This window comes from Rissa tridactyla, chromosome 4 (genome assembly GCF_028500815.1).
Source record: "Rissa tridactyla isolate bRisTri1 chromosome 4, bRisTri1.patW.cur.20221130, whole genome shotgun sequence".
NCBI lineage: Eukaryota > Metazoa > Chordata > Aves > Charadriiformes > Laridae > Rissa > Rissa tridactyla.
This window is the reverse complement of record NC_071469.1, coordinates 75,137,064-75,158,241: the sequence shown is the minus strand read 5'-3', so window position 1 is coordinate 75,158,241 and position 21,178 is coordinate 75,137,064. Positions and strand designations below refer to the sequence as shown.

Here is a 21,178-nt window from a genome sequence, read left to right as displayed (position 1 = left end):
ATTTTCCAATAAACTGCAGGAGTCAGTAACAGCAAGCTTGTTCATACAAAAGCAGTATGCAACTGCAACAGCATCCGGGGTAGGAGGGAGAAGGAGAGACCCCCTTGCAGACTAAGCAGAGTGAGTTTGTTATAATTTGATTTTAACTGTGTGTGACCCTTTTAAAGTGGATATCTCCTTGGTCCTCATAACACAAGTGTGAATTATAAGTGTATGTTCTTTTTTGGAAGAAAAGGGCAACATAATATAATTTGTGCACAGACAATATGCCAGATGAACTATTAGTTCTGAATACGTAACACTGAGAGATACGATCCTTTAAAAATTTTGTAATTTTAATAAGAACTGTCTACTACACAAGCCCTGTGTAAACAAGCCCAGTTTTGCACATTTAGTAAATGTGCAGTAATATGGATTTGCAAAGCAGCAGCCAAAATTCTACTCAGACTATTTAAATCGCACCCCTACGTTTTCAGTTTAGAAGAGAGTTTTATTATTTAAAGGACAAGTTTTGTTGCCATCTTTAACCGACACCTTTTGCTTTCCAAGAATTCTTCTTTAATTGGCTGGCTAGATAAGTAGGAGAAACCTTGGTGAGGTGGAGCAGTCTGCTGGAGCTACAGCATGAAAATTTATCTGCACATGTACACCTTAGCCTGTCCCTGCAAATATGTGTATTTGTCACATAAAGCTGTTGGTAAGAAAATTTCAACAGGTCTAAGTAATTTAAAAGTTGAAGTTCCATTTTCAGAACTAATGTTGGAGACTACATCCCACTGACTTATAAAGAAAGACTGATAAATTCTGAGGCATTTTGGAAATGAAATTTAGTTTTTGGAAGTAACTTATGTGCTGTAGACAATTTACTCTGTCCATAGCTAAGACCCTAGTCCTACTGCTGTGTATAGTCAAGCTTCTTTTCAAGGCACTGCTGTAAGAACTTGGTGGTTGTCAGAGTTATTATTCAAGTTAATTAAGAGAAGGATTTTTGATCTAGTGCTATGTAACTAAAAATCAGAAATTGTCTTTCAAGTTGGATACTTGGTTTTAATTTGTAAAATGAAAACAGTTATTTCTTCTTTAGCTGCATGCAACTTTTCACTTTTTGCTGAAATTTTACTTTACTGTCCCGTTGTCTCTTAGTAACAAGAGGCGAAGTCAGTTTACATAGGATAAGAGTCTCACTGTAATCTTCTATTTTTAGAACTGAACTTTTTCCCCACAACTCTTGAAGACAAAACACCATGTGAAAAGTTGACTACTCTCATCATATTCCAGCTGAGAATAGAAATAAAAGTGCCAGCAACATCACAAATAAGCTGTTTTCTCACGAGACTTACGGCACATTTTTTCCTGACAGAAAGCGTTCAGATGAATTTCCAAACTCTTAGATGTTTATCTGAACTATACCCACATTTTTTAACCTTTTGTAGCTCTTACTTATATCTGAGACTAAAAAACATATTCATCAGGGCCATGGCGTAGAACAACAATCATCCCTAGTGGATGGATTGTTCCTTTTCAGAGTTACTGGTATGAATTGTGGGGAGGGGAATAAATTAATTCATTGTTGTTTAAGTGCTTTAAAGATTCTCTCTTACTTGAAGTCAGTTTCAGTCTGTTTTTCCTTATGATTTACTATTGCATATCACGTATTTCTGACAGTGATCCTTTGAAGTGATTATCCTTCTCTTTACTGAATGCAAAACACGTCTCTAAAACTAAGGTTAACAAGAGAAAATCCTATAGCAAATAATTCGATAGCCCTGCCTTTACCACTTGCAATAAACCTCATTATTTACTTTTCAGACTTACTTTCTCCAAGTTTTGCTATTGATCAGCCTCATCACAGGTTTTCTTCTAAAGTCACTCTACAGCGATGTATTCACAGCATTTATCCTTGAGAATACCATCTGTTCATTTATGTACTTGTTCACAGGTTTTTTTTTACTGGCGCTTGTAAAGAAGATTGATACAACGGCGATGCATTAGAGAGCTTCTCTCGAGCTCTTGCCCCTTGTGGGCATGCACAGTGACTAGTTCTGCTTCTGCACTTCTGTTTCACGACACAAAGCATTTGGCAGCAGTACCAACTTAAGATATCCTTGGCCTGTGTTGCTTATTGCAGCCACCACACCATCCCTGACCAGTTGTGCTGACACAGCTTTTTGTGGGGCCACACTGGGGATCGGATCAGGGAACTTTTCCGCCCTGAACAATCCTCCCATTAAATAAAGAACGAAGCTGGGTCAGTTCCCTTGGTCTGGCTCACAGGGTGGTCTCACAAATGGTGGTGCCAAAGCAGCTGAGCAGATGGCATGCTCCTATGGTGCAGAGGGGAGGAAGAAACCATTAAGCTGGTATTGCCTAACACCATATTCTTATTAGTCTCAAAGTACAAACAGATGTAAATATTAAATTTATTTCCCAGTACTTGTTATAACTGCAATTTACCTTAACGGCTAAGTTGCTTGAGTATAAATGAGTAAACAGGGGGTTTTGAGACTTATCTGTTAGAATTTATCGTGTAGCCTAAATTAATTTATTTCTTCAAATTGATTAAAATGTTGTTAGAGAAAGATCTATACTTAGTATACACAGTTGGCATTAATGGCAGTCTGACTAACTGGCACAGATCAAAACATTACTTCTTTTGCTAATTATTCTTTAATTGCTAAGTTAATACCATCTTTGGTTTATTATCTGGCACAGTAAAGATATGTGTTTAAAACAGCAACAAAGGTCCAGCAAATGGGGTCAGGTCTGGCTCTGTTCCCTAGATTAGAGTGTGCTCTGGCATTCAGTCAAATTGAACAGATTCCAATGATTTCTGCACTGTGCCTGACTTGGGCTGGCTTTTCCTGCAAGTCTTGTAGGTCGGAAACCTGTGATTGTGCATTTGCTGCCCTGTATTCATTCTGCATAGATTGGTTGGTTCGTTGATCCAACCTGCACGTCCCCCATGTTTTAAAAGCTTTTTTTTTTTTTCTTCCCTCTCTCTACACTTTGGCATAAGGCAAGCAATTAACAATGTATGTTGAAGCAGCAGGTTCTTCGTTATCAGTACCTTATTTTTTTTGAAACTAGGTATGTTCAGTTGGTACAAATAACTTTTTTTTTTTTTTTTGTGGAGAAGGCACAAGACCAGAGGAACAGGAAGGGGCTATATGCAAAGCCCTGTCTTTCACATGTCTGTTGTGGCCTCGTTGCAACATAGAGGTGTAATGAGAGAACTCTGGTACGCACCCAAAGACACCTCAGAGAACTGGCTCCGGGGCATAGGCAGGCGGGTTGCTGGTGAAGAAAAGGAAGGTGATAAAGTTATAATCAAGATATGTGTTCCATCCTGAATTTCAAAGGGAGTTAAGGAAGATCTGCTATTTAAGCTGTGTGGGCTAGTGTGGCTTATTTTAACTGTGACTGGAAAGGGAGTGTTCACTGCTTGGCTGTGTGAGCTGTGTAGGTGGCTGAGAGAGGTACCCTCTTCCACCAGCCCAGCAGCAATCGGACCAGGACGTGCATCCATAGCCTCATAGGCAAAGGAGGCAGGATGAGCTGAGCTGAAAAAAACCTGTCCTTCCAAAAGAGATTCCATTCCCACCATATACTGCCTCGGGCAGAAAATTAACACAGCAAAAGCGAGTGAGACAGTTCCATCTGGTTTAGTGAGTTAAGTCAGTTCTCTGAGGGTCATACAAGAGAAAATCTGCAGAAACCCTCTTTTCCATAATAGGGAAGTGTTAGACTGGTGCAGCTATCTCACTGCACCTTTACTCTGTTGGTTCTAACCAACAATTTATAACTAGTCAGGCTGGGTGATTTGTGACTTTCTGCTGAAAGATGTTACTGTTCCCTTGTCAGAAGTATCAGATTTAGTGAAGTTTCATCTGTTTAATTTACTAGCTGCCATATTAGTGGAACCTGAAGTTAATTTTAGTTTAAGTCACTATTTAGACTGGGAACTATGGGGCTCATATAAAGATGGTTAGCCACTGACTGTTGGACAGCTGATGGCCCCAGGGGCTCTGGCTCTCTAGGACTTTATATCAAACACGCATGAAACGGAGCTAGCTGAGGTCCCTCCCGTGTGCCACTCATGCTACTATATAATGAGCCAGTTCAGGGAACCCAGACAAAAAGTTGCTTTCTTTGGAGAGCTAGTTTGTAACTGGCTCAAATCCCTGAGCTGACTGACTGCACAGTGCTCACATCACTACAAATCACGGGGCAGTGAAGGGTAGCGTGGAGGGCCAGGCTAATGGCAACCGTAAATGAGGTTGGCTTCAGGTGTTAGAGAAGTACACCCTACACTGAAGCAGGAAAAATATAAAAACTTCCCTTTAAGAATACTGTTTTCCTTGAGTGTTTGAGCCACTACTGAGAAATGCAGAGATATTAAGTACAAAAGAATTTAAATCCTATTGCTAATTAATTTTTAAATTTTGAGTCATATTTGGGCCAGTTATATTAATAATATTGAAGCAGATTTCCCAAAAAGGAATTATTCCCACCCTTTTGTTTAAATACCTTTCATTCTGGTGATTTTATGGGTTAATTAGTTCATTTTCTGAAATGTATTTCTGGGATATTTTCCCTTTAACTACTTCAACCCATAACCTCGTGTTCTGAGAGTTACTTAACCTTTGGTCTTGTACAGTTTACTGGCAACCATTCCTTTCCTTTTAGGATCTTTCTTATTTGTGATTCTCTTAGCAATGTAAACCACATATAGCTACTGCTTCCCAACACGAAGCCTCACACAGTGAATTGATGTTACATTTACTTAACGGACGAGTTTTAGATATTTCACAAAGTTATTGACACCAGGAACACTGTACATTAATAGCAAACGTTTGACATCATTTACTGTAATAAGAAATTGTAACCTCAGATTAAAATAATCTTAAAAGATGGATCAAATTTATTTTCCAACTAAAGGACTGCTATAGGAAAGAGTTAACATTGCTTGAATATCCTATATGAGGTTCTATGCCTTAACAAGTTTGGATTTCTTTCAAATTTTACTCTAACAGTAACGTTTCTTGGCTTACAGTTATTTTTTACTGTAATTTTAAAGCTTAATTTTAAGCTTTTACAATCAATTTTATAACAGCCCCCATATAATTTATTAGGGCATTCCCAATGAGAAAAAGTCCAAGAAATCCAGTAAAACTGTTTTTAATACTCTGAAGGTATATAAATACCATGTTGAAACTATTTTTAGTTTGATCTTTTGTCTGATTCACTGGTACATACGAATTGTTTTGTACCAAGCACAGTCAGAGCCTGGTAGCCAGTTGAACTGGGTTTACAACTTTGGAAGCTGCTAGATGAATAATTTTCATGTACTGTCTTGACTGGAAAAGATTCATTTCCAGTTTATGGTTATACTGTAGCAGGCACACCCCTCCCTTTGTGATAATAAATATGAAACAGTATTCTGTGATACAGATCTTTCATACATTGACCTTTTTTGGAAGGTGCTACTGTACAAATTTTAAACGCATAAAATACACTTTTTCATAATATAGGTAAAACTTTGAGCAAGCTGTTTCCCGTCTGGTGCCTCTGGTGCTTTAGAAGGCTTTTCCTTGTAATGTTTCTTGAACAACTGTATAAACCCAGAGGATTAGAGTCTGCCTGCAGGAGAGCACCAAGAAGGGCAGCTGTTGTTCTCTTCAGCATTTTTTTTGCTGAGCAAAAGCATGTCAAAGCCATCAGGACAGCTTAATGCTACTACATGCTAAAAAAGTCATGCATTATAGTGATTGTGGGTACATACAGTCCTCCTGACTGCTTCCTGCTGAATCCCTGCCCAGCAGAGAAACCACTTAATGGCTGATTGATTGTTTCTGCTTTTTTAATTGAGCAAAACTGGAGATGTGTATGCTTTAATTCAAATGGAAACTAAGGAGCGGATTCCGGAGACTTTGCCTTTTATTGTCTGTGAGTACATTTAGTTCAGTGGAAGAGTTTAAGTTAATGAAGAAACTTTCATGAAAGTACTAGCGCCTCCCTGTATTTTACAATTTTATGTTAGTTTATAAATATTAAAATATTTTTTAAAAACCCTAGTTCAGTCCTTCGATTTGCAAACCTGTCATTTTGGTGGTTTTATCTCTTTGGAGTTTTTTCTCTCACTGGTTTTCTTAATCTAAAAATACTTATTCTGTAGTTTGTCATCAGTTACCTCCTTGTGCTTTATTGGTATTATTTCTTCTTAATATATGGGAGCAGCAGGCCCTGGTCTCTAAAAGAGTAAGCAGCAAGTCAAACATTTTATTTTGCATTTGTAGACAGGTGATTTGTGTTTATTCAGACATCTGTGGCCTTTGTGATAATGAAAGCAAAAGGACTGATGATATGATTTGTTTTTGCTTGCCAACTAGATGACATGAATCCTTGGGATAAGATTTCTATTTTGAATGCGTGTTAGAAGTCCATTTTATGTGAGCATTCATTGAAACTCTGTTGTTTTCTTTAGTATAAATTAACAGCTAAGCCATTCTTTATACATACCAAATTAGTTGTATTAATTAATACATAGGATCTGCAAATACAGCAAAAATAAATTAATTTTGAATGGCAGAATCTTTACTGAGTAATATTCTTCTAGAGCTGACTGGGATCACTCCATTAATTGAATACCTCATTCTTCAGCTTGGAAAAATACTGAGACAGTATTTAATCAGTTATTCCTTTCTGTGTTTTTTGTCTTTTCTACTTTCCATAAAATTTTAATATGCAGCAGTACCTTTATCCTAATCCAGTCTGACATGTAAGGAGCCAGAGGACACAGCGAAGCCTATTCCTGGGAAGAGGTTAGGGTAGAAAGATAAGGACTGGGACCATCAGCATAATATCAGATGACTGGCTATAGTGAGGATTGATTCTGTGACCGAATCGAATAGTCAAACCTCCCAGCCCTTGCTCCATCAAAGAATCAACTCTCTTACATGCAATCTGGACAGCAAGCCAGGTGGAAACTCAATTGACTGAAAAACTGAGAGGAAAGAGCCGCTAACGAGAACTTCTGCCTCTATTTCAATGCAAAGGAAAAAATAAATGTAAACCACCTGGCCGGCCTGTTTGACTTTATACTGGAATGGATCACAGCAAAAAAGACACATAAGCACCTGCCACAGCTGGGATATGGCAATCGTATTCAACACCTGTTGCCTCTCAGCTGAAACCTGTTGTATCCAAATTAAGATATTGGGTCAGAAAGCTCATTAGGCACAGACTAAGCAAGTGGTGTGAGTGTATGTGATCTAATGACTGCAGAATGGATGGATCTGGTTCCACAGAGAAAAGGTAGAAATCCAAGATCCAAATTATCGGGGAACTTTTGAAGTTTTCTGCAGCATTAGAATCCATTTTTATGTTGGCTTAGTCTGACCTGAGTCAAGGACAAAAAAGTGATTTCCACAAGGCTGATGGTCCTTCTCACTGAAGAATGAGCCCATCAAGCTTCATACAGAAACCCGACAATATGCGTATCAAGGAAAGATTAGTAATACATTTATTCTGGTTGCTTATTATGAATCATGGTGAAAAGCTGTAATGAGGGGAAATATTCTTTTGCTACCCCTGAAGACAATTAATATAAAGAAACCTTAATTTACTGATAAGCAAAGGCTATGTATCATTTATTAAATTACAATATATAAGGAGGAATGACTTAAGTACATAAAATTGTGGTTCTATGTTAATCAAAGGACATCACATGTATATATGGAATACAGAAAAAGCAGTGGACCTTAAACTGCACATGCGTTATACTTGAGCAAAACAGAACCATATCATAGGAGTTATCACAGTGTGCATAGATCCTAGAATAGAATAGCTAAAGGCTCAGAGACCGGGGGTTCCATTTTGCTATGACTGTTGTGTGATGCTTCTCCTTTTCCAGTACAAATAGAAATATTAGCCCAAATCATCTAGGCAGGCTTCTTGACTGTTCAGTCACAGTGTATAAGAAGTATTCCAGACTTGAGAGTCCTTACTCAGAGGCATTTGCAATCTAAGTGAAAAGAGGAACAACAGAAGTAGTATTATCTTCACCATAGAGGGAAACTAGGCAATGTTTTAAGTGTCTATATAAATAGCAAGTTACTCATGTTGCTTTGAGAAACTCTGAAAATTAGACTACAAGAAACTGGAAGCTTGGAACAGAACCTGTATTTTCAATATCCCAAGTCCTGTACTGTCTGCTGGCTAACGAACAGTCAAAAGTGAAAGTTAAAATGTGTAAAAGTAAGTAAAATGCCACCTTAGTCTTTGTATCAAGCCTAAGAGCTTTTATGAAACCTCATTTGAGTTTCCACAAATATTTATCTTATGCAAACATCACTGTGCATTACAGGAGCTTGTTCTTGTTCCAGTAGCAATCTCAGTTGTCATCTGATTTCACTCACAAACCACTTTAGGCTTTGTAATAAGACTCTAAGGTATCTGTAAAAGCAATCATTTTAGAAGCAAATACTCGTGTCTGGAGTGTCCTTATATATTGATAGCAGTAATAATGCAGCTGATAATTTTACTTTGCTTTCACTTGATGATCTGAGAGAAAAATACTATGAATATAAAGTCTGTGAAGAGAGACACATAGTTAAGTGCCAGATTTCTAGACCCTCTGGTCTTTTTAACGCATGTGATGGTAATCTCCAAATGGGAGGATTCCAACCTGCTCCGTAAAACTATAGAAATATAAAGCAGCAGCAAACTTTATGAAGTAATGTCTGCTTTACATGGCAGAATGTTAAACAAACAATAAAGCAAAGCAATGATTGTTTAATGTAAAAATATATTAAAGTCTACTAATATGGCTGCAGTAAGTTTAGGAGAGTGGTGAAACTTCTTGGGGAAAACTGTAAAATGGTTAAATGAGACTGTGACCTCATTCAGTTTTTATGTAGGTATGTTTTTGTCAACACACACCTTGTAGGCAATCTTTTTTTGTTAAACTTTGTAATCTTGCTATTACAAATGCCCCATTGATCAAATTCTGAGCACAAGATCTAGATGGGAGTGTTGTAATTAACAGTCATGGCCTAGAGAGTCTTAAAATCACAGAATGACTTAAAATCACAAAAGGATGACTGCAGATTTTCAGTGAAAACTTAAAGTTTATCCAAGTTCAGTCAAATTACTGTGTCTTCTGTTACCATGTATTCTAGTGCCTGAATTAGGACAACTCCCAATTTCCCTACAAAACTTTCCAATGCTATGCAATCTACTTTTGTTTTTGTTTTCCTTTTAATTCCCCAATGGCAGAAGTTTCACATTTCACCCAGGCACTCGTAATTAGCCAAGGAAATTATTTAAAATGCCAGATGTCACATATTAAATATAAATAACCTATGACCTTGTGTGCAGAATGCAAGCCCCTTTCCTATATGACTGCTGAATTTAACTTTCTTGAACATAGCCTCTTTACTGAAATAGTATCTTTCTCCTACAGAACACCATTCTGCATGCTTAAAAAAATGGATGTGCCTTGTTAGCTATAAGAGACATAAAGGCTGTGATAATTTTGTTTGTATGCCATTTGGAAATGAGTTTAAATGCATAAGTATACATTCACACTGGTCAAAAAATTTCCCTTAGTTGTAGTTGTGCTTTTTTCAATAGCAGCTGTAAAAGGCATAACCACAGCTGCAGCCAAGGAACACTATCTGCTGATTCCAGGAGTCTTTCTCTGTGCTTTCTCATCTGCCCTTCCTATGCCACGCTGCTGTGTGTGGCTTCTAAACAGGTCCAGATTCAACCACAAACGGGAATGAGATCAAGCACATGAAATACAACCTTCTGCATTATATTCTTAATTCGAGGCTGTTTGGTTTATTGAATCATGCAGAACGAATGCCTGACCATGCTTCTTCCAAAGCCTATTCTGGCTACAACTGCACAGCTGGGTTTGATTTGCTGCCCATAGGAAGGGGGGAGGAATCCCTATTACTCCAAGACAAATACAGATCTGGGATGTGGCTGCAGATCCAGAATTCCTAGCTATCCAGCATAGGATGATGTGTGGAAAATAAAACACAGCGCAATGTAGCCCTCAGGTTTTTGGAGCCGAAAGTCACAACACGCCTAGAAAATAGCCCCAGTTTGGAAAGGATTCAAATACCACAGGAAGCGCGTTCCTTCCTTCTCAAGGCACATGCAATAACTCCAGCTCCTGACCAGATCAAGGTGTATCCCCATCTGGATGCAGTAACACAGCCTAGAAGCAGCAAGGACAGAAACCACCTATGCATATTAAATAAATGAATAAATAAAAGCACCCCCTCCTAACAAAACCACAAGTGAAATAAAGTTGCCCTCATTACTGCCACCATTTCATCTCTCAATAGCAAGCAAATGCCAACTCAGCCATCCATGCTGTGGACCTCAAGCACAGAGGTTGACATAAGTCCCTGGAAATTGATGTAAGCCCACGTCAGTCGTTTCAGGGCTTCTGCCAGCTCACTCTCAGTCACACCCCAATTACTCTTTAGCTCTATAGAAAGAGCTAAAGGTGTTTTTCCAAAATCAAGTGCAGAAAGGATGCACGTTTGATGCAGTAGGACAGAGAGAGCAAAATGAAAAATACGGCGAAGACAAGCCAAAAAGAAAGGACATTGCTGGCAAGAAGTGGAATTTCTGAACTTGAAGACGGATATATCCAATTTGGATGTAAAAAGCTTTATAAAGATTACTGTATATAACTATTAATTGCTTACAATGCCACCTTACCTTCTACATTTTCTACCTTGTTATGTAGATGGCCATGACATAACCAATTGCTTTATTTTATTTTAGGGTATATAGTCCTTTTTCTTTATAATTGCCAGCTGTAGGTAGGGCTAAAAGCACTGCCTAATGACCTGCATGTATCACCATTTTCTGAATGAATACTGTGTCAAACGGGAGAAAAGATTTGTTTTACAGTTAAGGGAAAGGGATAAGACAATAATATTTACATTTTTAATTTAGCAAACTCATTAGACGCATACTCTTATCAAAAAACATGGATCAAGTACCTGTTTGCATTCAGATTTCCTCTTATGGAGAGAACAAGTTTGGTTGTATTTTTCTCCAGAGACATGCATAATGGATAATCTGCTGGTATAGCAGAACAGGAAACTGCTATGGTTACTCTAGTGCTGTAATCTGACACAACAATTATTTAACAATAAAACATTCTATACATCTGCTTTGAAAAGGTGAAAGATTACCCAAAGTTTTCAGACAAAAATTAGCTGCTAAAAGCCATTTTATATACAGTATATTTTACTGACGTGTTCATTGTAGACCTGTTTTCATTCAAGAATGCATGAGGGTTTTTTTAACCATGGTTAATCCAATTACACATTCTTTTCCAGCTTGTCTTGCGACGTGACCTTGGATTTAGAGGTAAAAAGAGGCTACAGGCCAACTGGGTGTGAGCTTCTTATAAAGGTTCAGGCTTCCTCCAGGAGGAGTTGGTTACCTTTGGTTTAAGTCTTGTAGGAACAGTAGCTGTAGTTGCTCGTGTGTTTTAGGTAAAGAAATAGCTTGTGTTGTGTGGGAAGTGACAATAAAAAGGATGGCACATTAGAATATTAAGTAAAAAATAAACATATGGCTATTTTGTATTCTGGGCACTGGAAGCTGCTTCCCGTTTTCGCTTGGGCAAACTCCTCCTATCCCAAGTTCTACATAGTATTTTTTAATACGATGCTTTCTTTTTCCACTAGAATTGCAAGGTCACGAAGTAGGTAGTTTTTCATTTAGACTTCCTTTCTCCAGCACAGATTGCTGATCTTCCCTAGGGCTGCACGGATAGATGGAATGAACCAATCTCTTCTAAAAGCCTGATGGACTGAGAGTTTTGCACTGTAACCAGTTTCTCTTCACATTAGCCTTTTCTCACTTTCATGCAGTCTGTGAAGAGAATATCTAGACTCAGATGCATGCATGGAGGTATCTTATGTATGTTCGCAACTATCTAAGCAGCGACAAACACAAAAAGACACTGGGCATAGAAACAAATTGAATTAGTTATTTATGAATCAAGCAATATTATTAATAAGGTATTAACAGATAAAGCTATAATTTCCACATGGACATATAGAGTCATAACACACTAGTTCAATTATTTGTCAACTAAGTAATTAAACATGGTCCTTTAATGTTTACAAGATATAGCAATGATATTTCTGCTTAATTGGAGTTTCAGAGTCTGCTGGGAGCGAGCACTACTGCCAGCTGCTGCCACAGAACGGCTGAAATTCGGCATTTCCCTTTGCACTGAAATTATTTGCCTTCCAACCCTAATGCAAGGCACAGCCACAGGTGACGGTGTGTTACCGGGCAGGCAGAGCATTCTGAAGCCTCCGCGCTCCTCCTAATGACTGCTCGGCTCCCTTCATTGACGGCATACGTTGCTAGTAAGTATTTTAATTAGTCTCCTCACAGTCGCTTCATCGCCACTGTTTCCAAGGAGCCTGGAAGGTAAGCGGCTAGCAGCGCAGAGTCCTCCAGCCACCGTTTGTTACCCGAGCTACATTCCTCATCGTACACCAACCTACCTAATTACCCGGGTCGTTAACTGACGCCGAAAACGCCACCTATTTACAGGCGGTTTTTCAGGAGACTGTGACGCGAAACCCGCACCCTACGGGAGGACTCACACGGGGGCTACCGCAGCTCCGCGCCGGCGGGGCGACACGTGGCACCCGCGCCCTGCGCGGCGGCCCCGCCCCTTTGTGCTCAGCTGGCTCCATCCGATTGGCCGCCCGCTCCCGGCCGGGCAACCAACTACAACCCCCGGCAGCCCTGTGCGCTCCACGTGACCTGCCGCGAGCCCTCCTCCCTCAGCCGGTCATGAGACGCTGGCGTCACCGCGCGAGGGCGAGGGACCAACTGTGGGGCGGGGCGGGGCGGGGGCGCGGCGCGCGGGGGGGCGGGGCCAGCGCGGCGGCCCGTAGCAGGCGCCCTCCCCCCGTGAGTGACAGAAGGCGCCCGGCCGTGGGAGCTCGCGTTGGGGCTCGAGCCGCCGCTCGCGCCGCCGCCTCCCCGCGCGCTCCCCTCCCTCCCCCGCCCCCTCCCTCTCCCGCGGCGCCATCCGGTGTTATGAGGCGGCCCTGAGGGGCGGTGGCGAGCGCAGCCCGGCCCGGCAGGAGCCCGGCGCGGCCCGGCAGGGCGACGGGGGTCTGGGCTTACTCCTCGCCGGCCAAACCCATGACTACGGCAAACTGCGGCGCCACCGACGAGTTCGACTTCAGGCTGATCTTCGGGGAAGACGGGCAGCCCGGCCCCGGGCCGCCGCTGGGGCCTGCAGGTGCGCTCCTCCGCGGCCGGGCCGGGGCCGGGGGGGGGGTCGGCTTCCTGTTTTCTTCAGGCGAGGACGGGGAGGGGGTGGGCGGCTGCCTCCTGCCCCGCCGCAGCGGGAGGCCGCGGGGGGGAGCGGCGCCGTCCCTCCTCCTTCAGCCTGCGGCCGCTTCAGGCGCCCCTCCCCGCCCCGGCCGCCGGAGGGGGGCTGAGGAGGGGGCGATGCCGCCAGTGGGGTCGGGCCTCTCACCGCCGTTACAAACTTTCTCTGGGGAAAGAAACCCAAGAAGCGGCGTCGTGCGGGAGGTGCCCCTCCCGGGGGGAGGCCCCTGCTGTGGCGGAGGCGGGGGGCGGTTTGGGTCTGATAGGGCTGAGGACATTCGCCTGCCGTCCCCTCGGCGATCGGCGGGGGGTCCCGGTGAGGCACAGCCGGGCCTTGAATTTGGAACCGAATGTTAATGGGGCTGGAGGAAAGGGGGCTCTTGCCGTGAAAAGTTTCAGCCGAACTCTGTGCGTAAAGCATCCAAGCTCCTCCGGGGTATTCTTACAAACTTGGTGCGCGTACGTGTGGATGGGCAAAACGCCGCCTGTTGCGATGTGGTGGCTGTCTGGGCCCGTATGTGGGGATATACGCACACGTTTCGGAGTGCTACCACTTAATTCTGTTTTGTAGTTTTGGAGCCTGAAAATCCCGTTTAAAAAAAGTCGTATTTCTTTAAACTGCAGAAAATAAAGTACTCCCTGTAAACTACGGTGTGGGGAATCATTAAGAGCCAGCTGTGCAGTGTGTAGCTGTACCAGAGTTCAACGGCTGTATGCTTTTTTTTCTGACCTACTTGAAATAAGTATTAATTGGTAATGCACTGTCTTCAAGTCTGACGGGTTAGATGGTAAGATAGCTCTGAAACACGACTGTATGCAGGCTAAGCGATGCAGCCATGTTGTGTTGTTCTCCGACTTGGTTTTCTGGATAAGTTGGTTAGAAACAAAATTGTTTGATACGGTCTGTATGTATTCCAGTGTGAACACTTGGGATTAATTTCTTACAAAATCTCTAACTTTCTTGATGCTAAGATTTAGTTTACAGATTCTTTCAGATAAGGGGAGATTTTCTTTGCCTATTTTCCAACTTAGTGGAATAGCAGATGGTGCTTTTGGGAAGGGGGCCTGGGTTCTGCTAGCCAAATAAATGCATTACAGTACCATCTGAAAACAACAGGGAATGCTAATAAATTACAACAAAAATAATTATGACATCCCTATTTTTAGTCTTTTCACATAAAACTAGTAGTCTAAACTATGCTCCTCCATCAATAATAGATAAGAATGAGAAAGCAAGTTGCTCAGAAAACTGGAAACACTAGTGGTGCTCAATTCGCTTTTATAATATTTGTATTTTGGTAGCACTCCTTAACAAACAGTTCAGATACTACTCTGAATATAAAGAATTTTCCATGCTTGATAAGTTAAAACTATTTTTAAGGCAAACTTGAAAATGTGAGATTGAGACCATGAACTGATTTGTTTGCTGTAAGCCTTCAGTAAGAAATCCTGCATCTGCATCCCAGTATTTTCACTGGTTTGTGGAATACTGGAGATGATCTCGCCTGCTGTGCGCAGATGTGGCCTTCCAGAGAAAGGATTAGCATAGGTTTCTGCCTTCAAGTATTCTATTAAAAGGATTGCCAGAGTTTAGCTGTTAATTCTGCCCATGTGTTTTACATATGAAGAACTAGAGTTCATATAAGAGATGACCCATATTGGAAATCTTACACTTTTTCCTTCCCCCTCTTCCAAGCATATTAGCTAGATGAACAAAAGTTCTTAGGTCTCCCTAAAGCACATATTTTGTAATCCCGTATCACTTGCTTCAATGATGTTGTCGGTTGTGCAGGAAAGTAGGTGTAAGGGTATTTTTTTTTTCCTAATGTATGCTAATAATAAAACATGTAGGTCACAAGGAACGTTGCTTAATTTGAAATAAGTAATATTAAAATTACTAAGTCTTCCGTGATCATGGAGAACACTTGTAAATAACTCGGAAATCTACATTAATGCTTTCTTTTATGCTTTTCTTTTTACACACTACTGTAGTGTTATAACGATTTTATTCTTTTATATATGTACATATATAAGTAAATTTATTTATATATTTTATCTTTAACTGTATTTTTAATCAAATGCAAGAAAAAGTGAGCTATTATTTCATTCTGTATACTTTTGATTTCTGAACTACTAAGAAAAGGCAGTAGATTACCCTTTTTATGACATTAAAAGGACAACAAGAGAAATTAAATCAACTGGGATTCTGAGTTATACGGAACTATTTCAGTGGGTTGCAGAGTAGTAGAACTAACATACTTAGTTTTGTGCTAAGTGGCTGGAATTGGGACTGATGTTCTGCAGTAGTGCTTGTGTGCTTGATCTGAAAGTTGTAGTTCCTGCTGCAGAGGTTAATGCGTGAAAGATGGTTTAAAGATGCTTGAAAGTCTGTAGTCTAATACTGCAATCTTTGCAGCATACTTCACTTGAAAGCAAAAGGATAGCCCATTTCATATTGCTTGCAAACTGAAGTAAAAATTTGCTCAGGTGGTTGCTAAATAAGAGATTGTCAAATGCTTTTCAGCTGCTTTTAAGTGGAAATTGCATACTAAGCACCTTCTGCAAAATCTTGCTCTTTTCCTCTGATAGTTCAGTGTCCATGTCCCAAAGAAGAAAGAAATCATCACTTTGATTTTGTAGCGTTCAGCACTCAAAACAGGTAGTACAGTTCTAGATACTAATGAACTTCATCTTTTTCTGGCGAAATAATTCAGGCCTCTGGTGCCAAAAGGTAATGCTATGGAGCATTCTGAAGTGAACCAAATCTCTTTGGTATACTCTTTCTTGCGAAACTGTTTGGTTAGTTGCAGTAGCATCTGATTGCATCTTGCCACCTTATACCAGTTGCATTTGAAATGCCTAAGTAGGCATTTGAATTACAGTATGGTTCAGGTCCTGTACGGTCTACTAAAATAGATTGTCATGTAACTAACTTTGTCAAATAATGTATTTGAGGTGCTACCATGTTTAGTCTTTTTAATGAAGAGATTTTTGAGATGTAATATGTGACACTTGAATAATTGAATTTAACTTGGATACTTTTCTAATGATGCCCCTGTCCCCTTCACCCCTCCAGTTTTGCAATACAGAATAGAATAGAATTTATAGAATGTGTTGGAAGGGACCTTTAAAGGTCATCTAGTCCAACGCCCCTGCAGTAAGCAGGAAAATTACACTATTTAGTATAATTTTGCAAAGTTTGCCTAGAATTTATTAAGCATTAAGCAAATAAACTGCATTAAGCTCTTCACACTACTGTTAAAAACTCCGCTGAGGATGCGGTGTAGTGTTCAAATGCCAAACTGTAAAAAAGAGGAACAAATACAAGTTGCTATGATTGTTTCTTTAGATGAATTTTTATTAAGTGTTCATCTTGTATCTTGTTTTATTAAGTGTTCATCTTGTATTTTAAAAAATTAGTTTTTACAAGGTAATGGCCTTTAAAGAACTCGGGGTATGTAGTACTGAGCTGGGTATTCAGGATCTTGTAAGATTCTGTAACATCCAGAATTATTTCTTGTTGATACGTGAAATGGTTAGAGGCTGCAAGCTGTTCAATATCCAGAAAATGAATTATTGAATTACTTAGGAAATTCTGACAGATGAGTTATCGATACTGCTGTTCAGAATCGCGTCTGAATTATTTCTGTTATGTCTGGTGAAGTTTTGAAGCCCCAAATACAAGCTGAGGTTTTGTTACCCAGTAAAACAGAGTAATATGTGGAATTTCACCCTAAATTTCACCTTAACACCCACCTTTTGTTCTTGGGTTATGAAGAAGAGAAGGAGAAATTAATATTGAAGAAATTCAGTATAAGTACTCATCATTGGTTGATTTTGTTTGTTTTTTAATTTGTTTTCCCAAAATATGAATGCTTTAAAAGTACTGCTAAGCGTTCATAATATCTGTTTTATTTTCTGAGACTATGAAACAAGCTGAAAAGAGGTCCTCCATATTTCCTGTGGCTTCATATTTGGTTAAGTATTACTATTCAGTAATCTTGTTACAGATTAATCTTGCAATCTCTCTTACTTTTCTCCTGGAAAGTACGTTATGAAAAATATCCCAGTTCTGTAATGAATTTAGTGACAATTCAAAACATCTTTGCGAGCTGGAGCCTTGCTCTGGATAAGGACAGAATATCTGGATTTGGATCCTTAGTTTATTTGAAAACTTCTACATTCTTGTTCTCCTTTGAGTTTTTTCCCTCTATCTTAGCTATTAGCTTATTAGTTTGAGGCTGCTACTGAATATCAAGATCAAAATATGCTTTTTTGCCATTGGCCCTGTCAAAGTAATACCTGATCTTTTCTTTTGAAGGTTTCCATGTCTGACCTTCTTGCTCTATGAGCATCTGTGGGCTGCTTGGGCTGCTCAGCAGTTACCTCCGTCCCATGTGTTAAGTGTTCTGAAGCAATGACAGACACTGAATTTTTCCTCAGTAGCTAGGCAGAGTTATCTGTAGCAAAAACTGGCACTATATATGTGTCATTTGATATGTAGTGAAAGTCTTAAAACCACTGATTTGTACTGAAACATCACCACAATACTAGTCTTTATAGCTTTGCCTTGATGATCAATATGTAAAATATTCTTCTTCACTACTTAAATGTCTATTTATGACAGGTATTGCTGTCAGGGATTGTTGGTAGAGAGTAGAAAACAGCCTAAGCTGTTTACAGAAGTTTGCAGTGTGCTTGAACTTTTTGTTCTTTTACTTAAGATGGTGATTAAGGTAAGCAATACTAAGAAAGTCAAGCTGTGGGTAAGAGAGTAGTCTCATAGTTAGACTGAGTGGAAAATGAAGGTGCTGGCAATAATTGTGAGCTTGAGGTGTGAGCTGACTGAGGGTTGCGCTTAGTGAAGTTCATTTTTGTGATTGCTTTCTTCTGATCCAGAACTGCTACAAAGCTTGCTTTCCCTAGCTGAATAAGAGAAACTCACAAGACATGATCTTCTGAAGTCTTTTTAACAGACCCATCTTGCATACTTGTATGGTTCACCTGAAGTTTTATTCCTTTTTAAAGTCTTTTTATTCTGTTTAGATTTGGTTGCCTATATAAATACATAGGACAGAAAGTCTTTGCACAAGATGGTAACTCTGTGGTTAATATATATAATTTGAGCCATCCATACATATACAGCTGTCTGTGCTGGTCTGTAAACATTTGCTATACAAAAGAGTGCTCATGTGGAGTGAGACCAGGATCAACTGGTGCAACTTTAAGAAAGGAATGAATGGACAAGTTGCTTCAGTCCATTCTTTTTTTCACCCTAAGACATAAATGATGCTTTTTTAACAGAAATGTTCATTTGTTTATTAGATACCAAGCATTAAACGTATTGTGATAGGAACCACCACTTGAGGGAAATTTAGTTACTGTCATTTTACAAGCTGGTGGATGCTGCTGTCTGTGCCCGTAAAAGATTGACAGGCAGGGACACAATGCAAATCAGCCATAGGCTGTGGTTATATAATCTGCTGGTGGAGGGGAGGAGGGAAAAACCAAACAGCTGCATCGGACCAAAAATAGAGGGTCTGTGACATGAACCTTCTGACTTCAAGATAACTTAGAGAGACGCGGAGGAAGACCCAAAGGAAAATGCATGTTAAAGTTGCATCTGTTATCTATAGAGTTGGAGTTGCCTGCCCATTGAGGGTAACAGATTAGGTTGCGGTCCTGGGAAGCTGGCGTGTTTGAATATGTTGTGTTTTTTCACAGTATGCTGGCTAAATAAAGTCTTGCCTGTTTGGATAAAGCTTGATCAGGATGAGACCATTTTGAAAAATACCAAAATCTCTTGTGTGCTCTTGTGAGGCAGTTGTAGTTGCATATGATCTAATTTCATAACTTTTATGGTTTGGCCTATGGTTCTTGGATCACTGCATAGGGCATCGAGAATCACTACATAGTGAGTCATGATGTAGTGCAGGGATTTGAAAAAGATCCCTAGTTTGACAAAATGTCGCTTATTTTGTCTGTGAATTCATAGTTGCACCTCACCCTCTGTCCCCTTCCCTCCCGTCTGAATTATGGGCGCAGCACAAATGGAAACAAATCGTGAGAGTTGGGCTGTGGAAGATGGGCAGGGTACAAAAGCGTTTGTGCTAATGCTTTTATCTTAGATATTTCTGAAAATTAGAAATAAGCTTGCTCTTTCTTCAAAGTAAAAAGTAGCCCTCTGCTTAAAACATGATGGCCTTTTTCCTTTTGTTTGTGTTGTACAACTGCAAGCAGTTTGTCATATCCCACCCGAAGAATAGCCAAATAAGTAATGTTGCTGTGAATGAGTGAGAAATGAGAGTAGATTGGGCCTGGGTCAATAGTAAGCAGCAATTTGGCCGTTCACAGCAATAACGTAAATATGGAAGTTGTTGCCTAAAGCTGTCCTAGTGGGCCAGGGAAGTACGTGGAGCAGACTTGGCAGCAAGCCCAGCCTGTAAAACAACATCCAAGTCCTTGCATTTGTCCAGGCGTGCCATGTGGGGTTCGAATGACAGTGGAATTTAAGATGAGTGAAATGATCAGTAAGGCTAAGTAAAACTGCAAGGAAGGAGCAAGCTTATTAACAAGTCAACATTCTCTTCTACCTTTAGTACACCCATCTGTGAGTATTCTTGTGAAATACTGGCAAAATACAACATTAAGAAAAACCTGTGTTTTTTTCCCCTGGTTGTTCAGGGAAGATGAGTTTAAATCTGAAGAACTGCAGAACTGGTTGATAAGCAGGCTTTTGGCTGTGTTGTGGCCTGCACATCCCATGAGTTAACTGAACAGCTGAACTTAATCATTTACGTGGCTCTTCTGATTAAGTGTCACAGTGGCATTGAATGCTTATGGTTACTTTTCAGACAAAGGAAGATAGGTGTGCTAGAAGAGAAGATACTTTTGTCAGTTTTCTTTGGGAGGCCCAGTCCTCAGTTTTACGTATGTAGGGGAAGGAGAGAAGAATCAGCTTTCAGGGGATCTGACCACAAACGCATGATCTTTCAGCAATAAATTAATGAAAATAGAACTCTGGGTTTGGTTTGGGTTTGTGCTGTGTTGCATTTTTGTTTGGTGTTATTTTTTTGCTTTGGGTGTTTGTGGTGTTTTTTGTTTGTTTTTTAAAACAAACAAAAACTTCGTTTGAGGCTGCTTAAGAGACATTTGTAGGTAGAAATATGAACAGGTACTTACAGCTAATTTATTAGTCCAAGAAATGTAGAGTCATATTATTCATATTAATATTTAGATTAATAGCAATTGCTTGTTTAAAAAATGGCTTCTCAGACTGCTTTTTGAAGGTTAGTCATCACTTCTAAAAATGAGAAATATTTTTAATATAGCAAAATTGCTGGATGAAGTTGGATTTTTCTGTTTGCTTTTAAACAGGTTGGTGGAGAGTTATTTTTGAAATCTTGTTATTGAAATCTTGTAAATATTCCTCTTTGGACTTACTCTTAGGTCCTTTCAAACTGAGATCTTTCCATTTTCTTATGTGTGAGGTTATTCAAGATTGCAGGAGGCAAATAACTTTGAATTCACTGCTTAATGAGAGTCTGCATGTTTTAGTGGATGCTAACTGTGCTTTTTAGGAACAAATGCTGGGAGAAATGGGGGGTTTTTTTTAAATCCCAGCTTTTAATATTTTTTTTTTTTTTTACGGTTTTGGTAAATAGAAAAAATGGAAAGACCACTTAAATTCAGTGACAAGCAGCATTTGTACTATTGCTGGAGAGAGAATGGAATTGCGACTGATTGTAGTTCGGACAAGGCACAAACTGTTACCTGT

The 21,178-nt window shown here is 40.0% G+C and overlaps 2 protein-coding genes across 6 annotated transcripts in view; both read left to right on the top strand.

The window, feature by feature from the left end:
* Nucleotides 1-12,533, top strand: part of DUS2 (dihydrouridine synthase 2) — a 54,204-nt gene extending 41,671 nt beyond the window's left edge. The window contains exons 16-17 of one of the 4 annotated variants that reach the window (XM_054198709.1): nt 11,370-11,400; nt 12,200-12,533. In XM_054198709.1, the coding sequence (XP_054054684.1) occupies nt 11,370-11,400; nt 12,200-12,280 (112 nt within the window). In that variant the 3' untranslated portion in view covers nt 12,281-12,533. The other 3 variants (XM_054198714.1, XM_054198708.1, XM_054198712.1) reach the window with 3 other exon arrangements.
* A 490-nt stretch (nt 12,534-13,023) lies between these two features.
* NFATC3 (nuclear factor of activated T cells 3) overlaps nt 13,024-21,178 on the top strand; it is a 77,267-nt gene continuing 69,112 nt past the window's right edge. For both annotated transcript variants that reach the window (XM_054198286.1, XM_054198285.1), the window contains exon 1: nt 13,024-13,309. In XM_054198286.1, the coding sequence (XP_054054261.1) occupies nt 13,210-13,309 (100 nt within the window). In that variant the 5' untranslated portion in view covers nt 13,024-13,209. The remainder of the gene's footprint in view (nt 13,310-21,178) is intronic.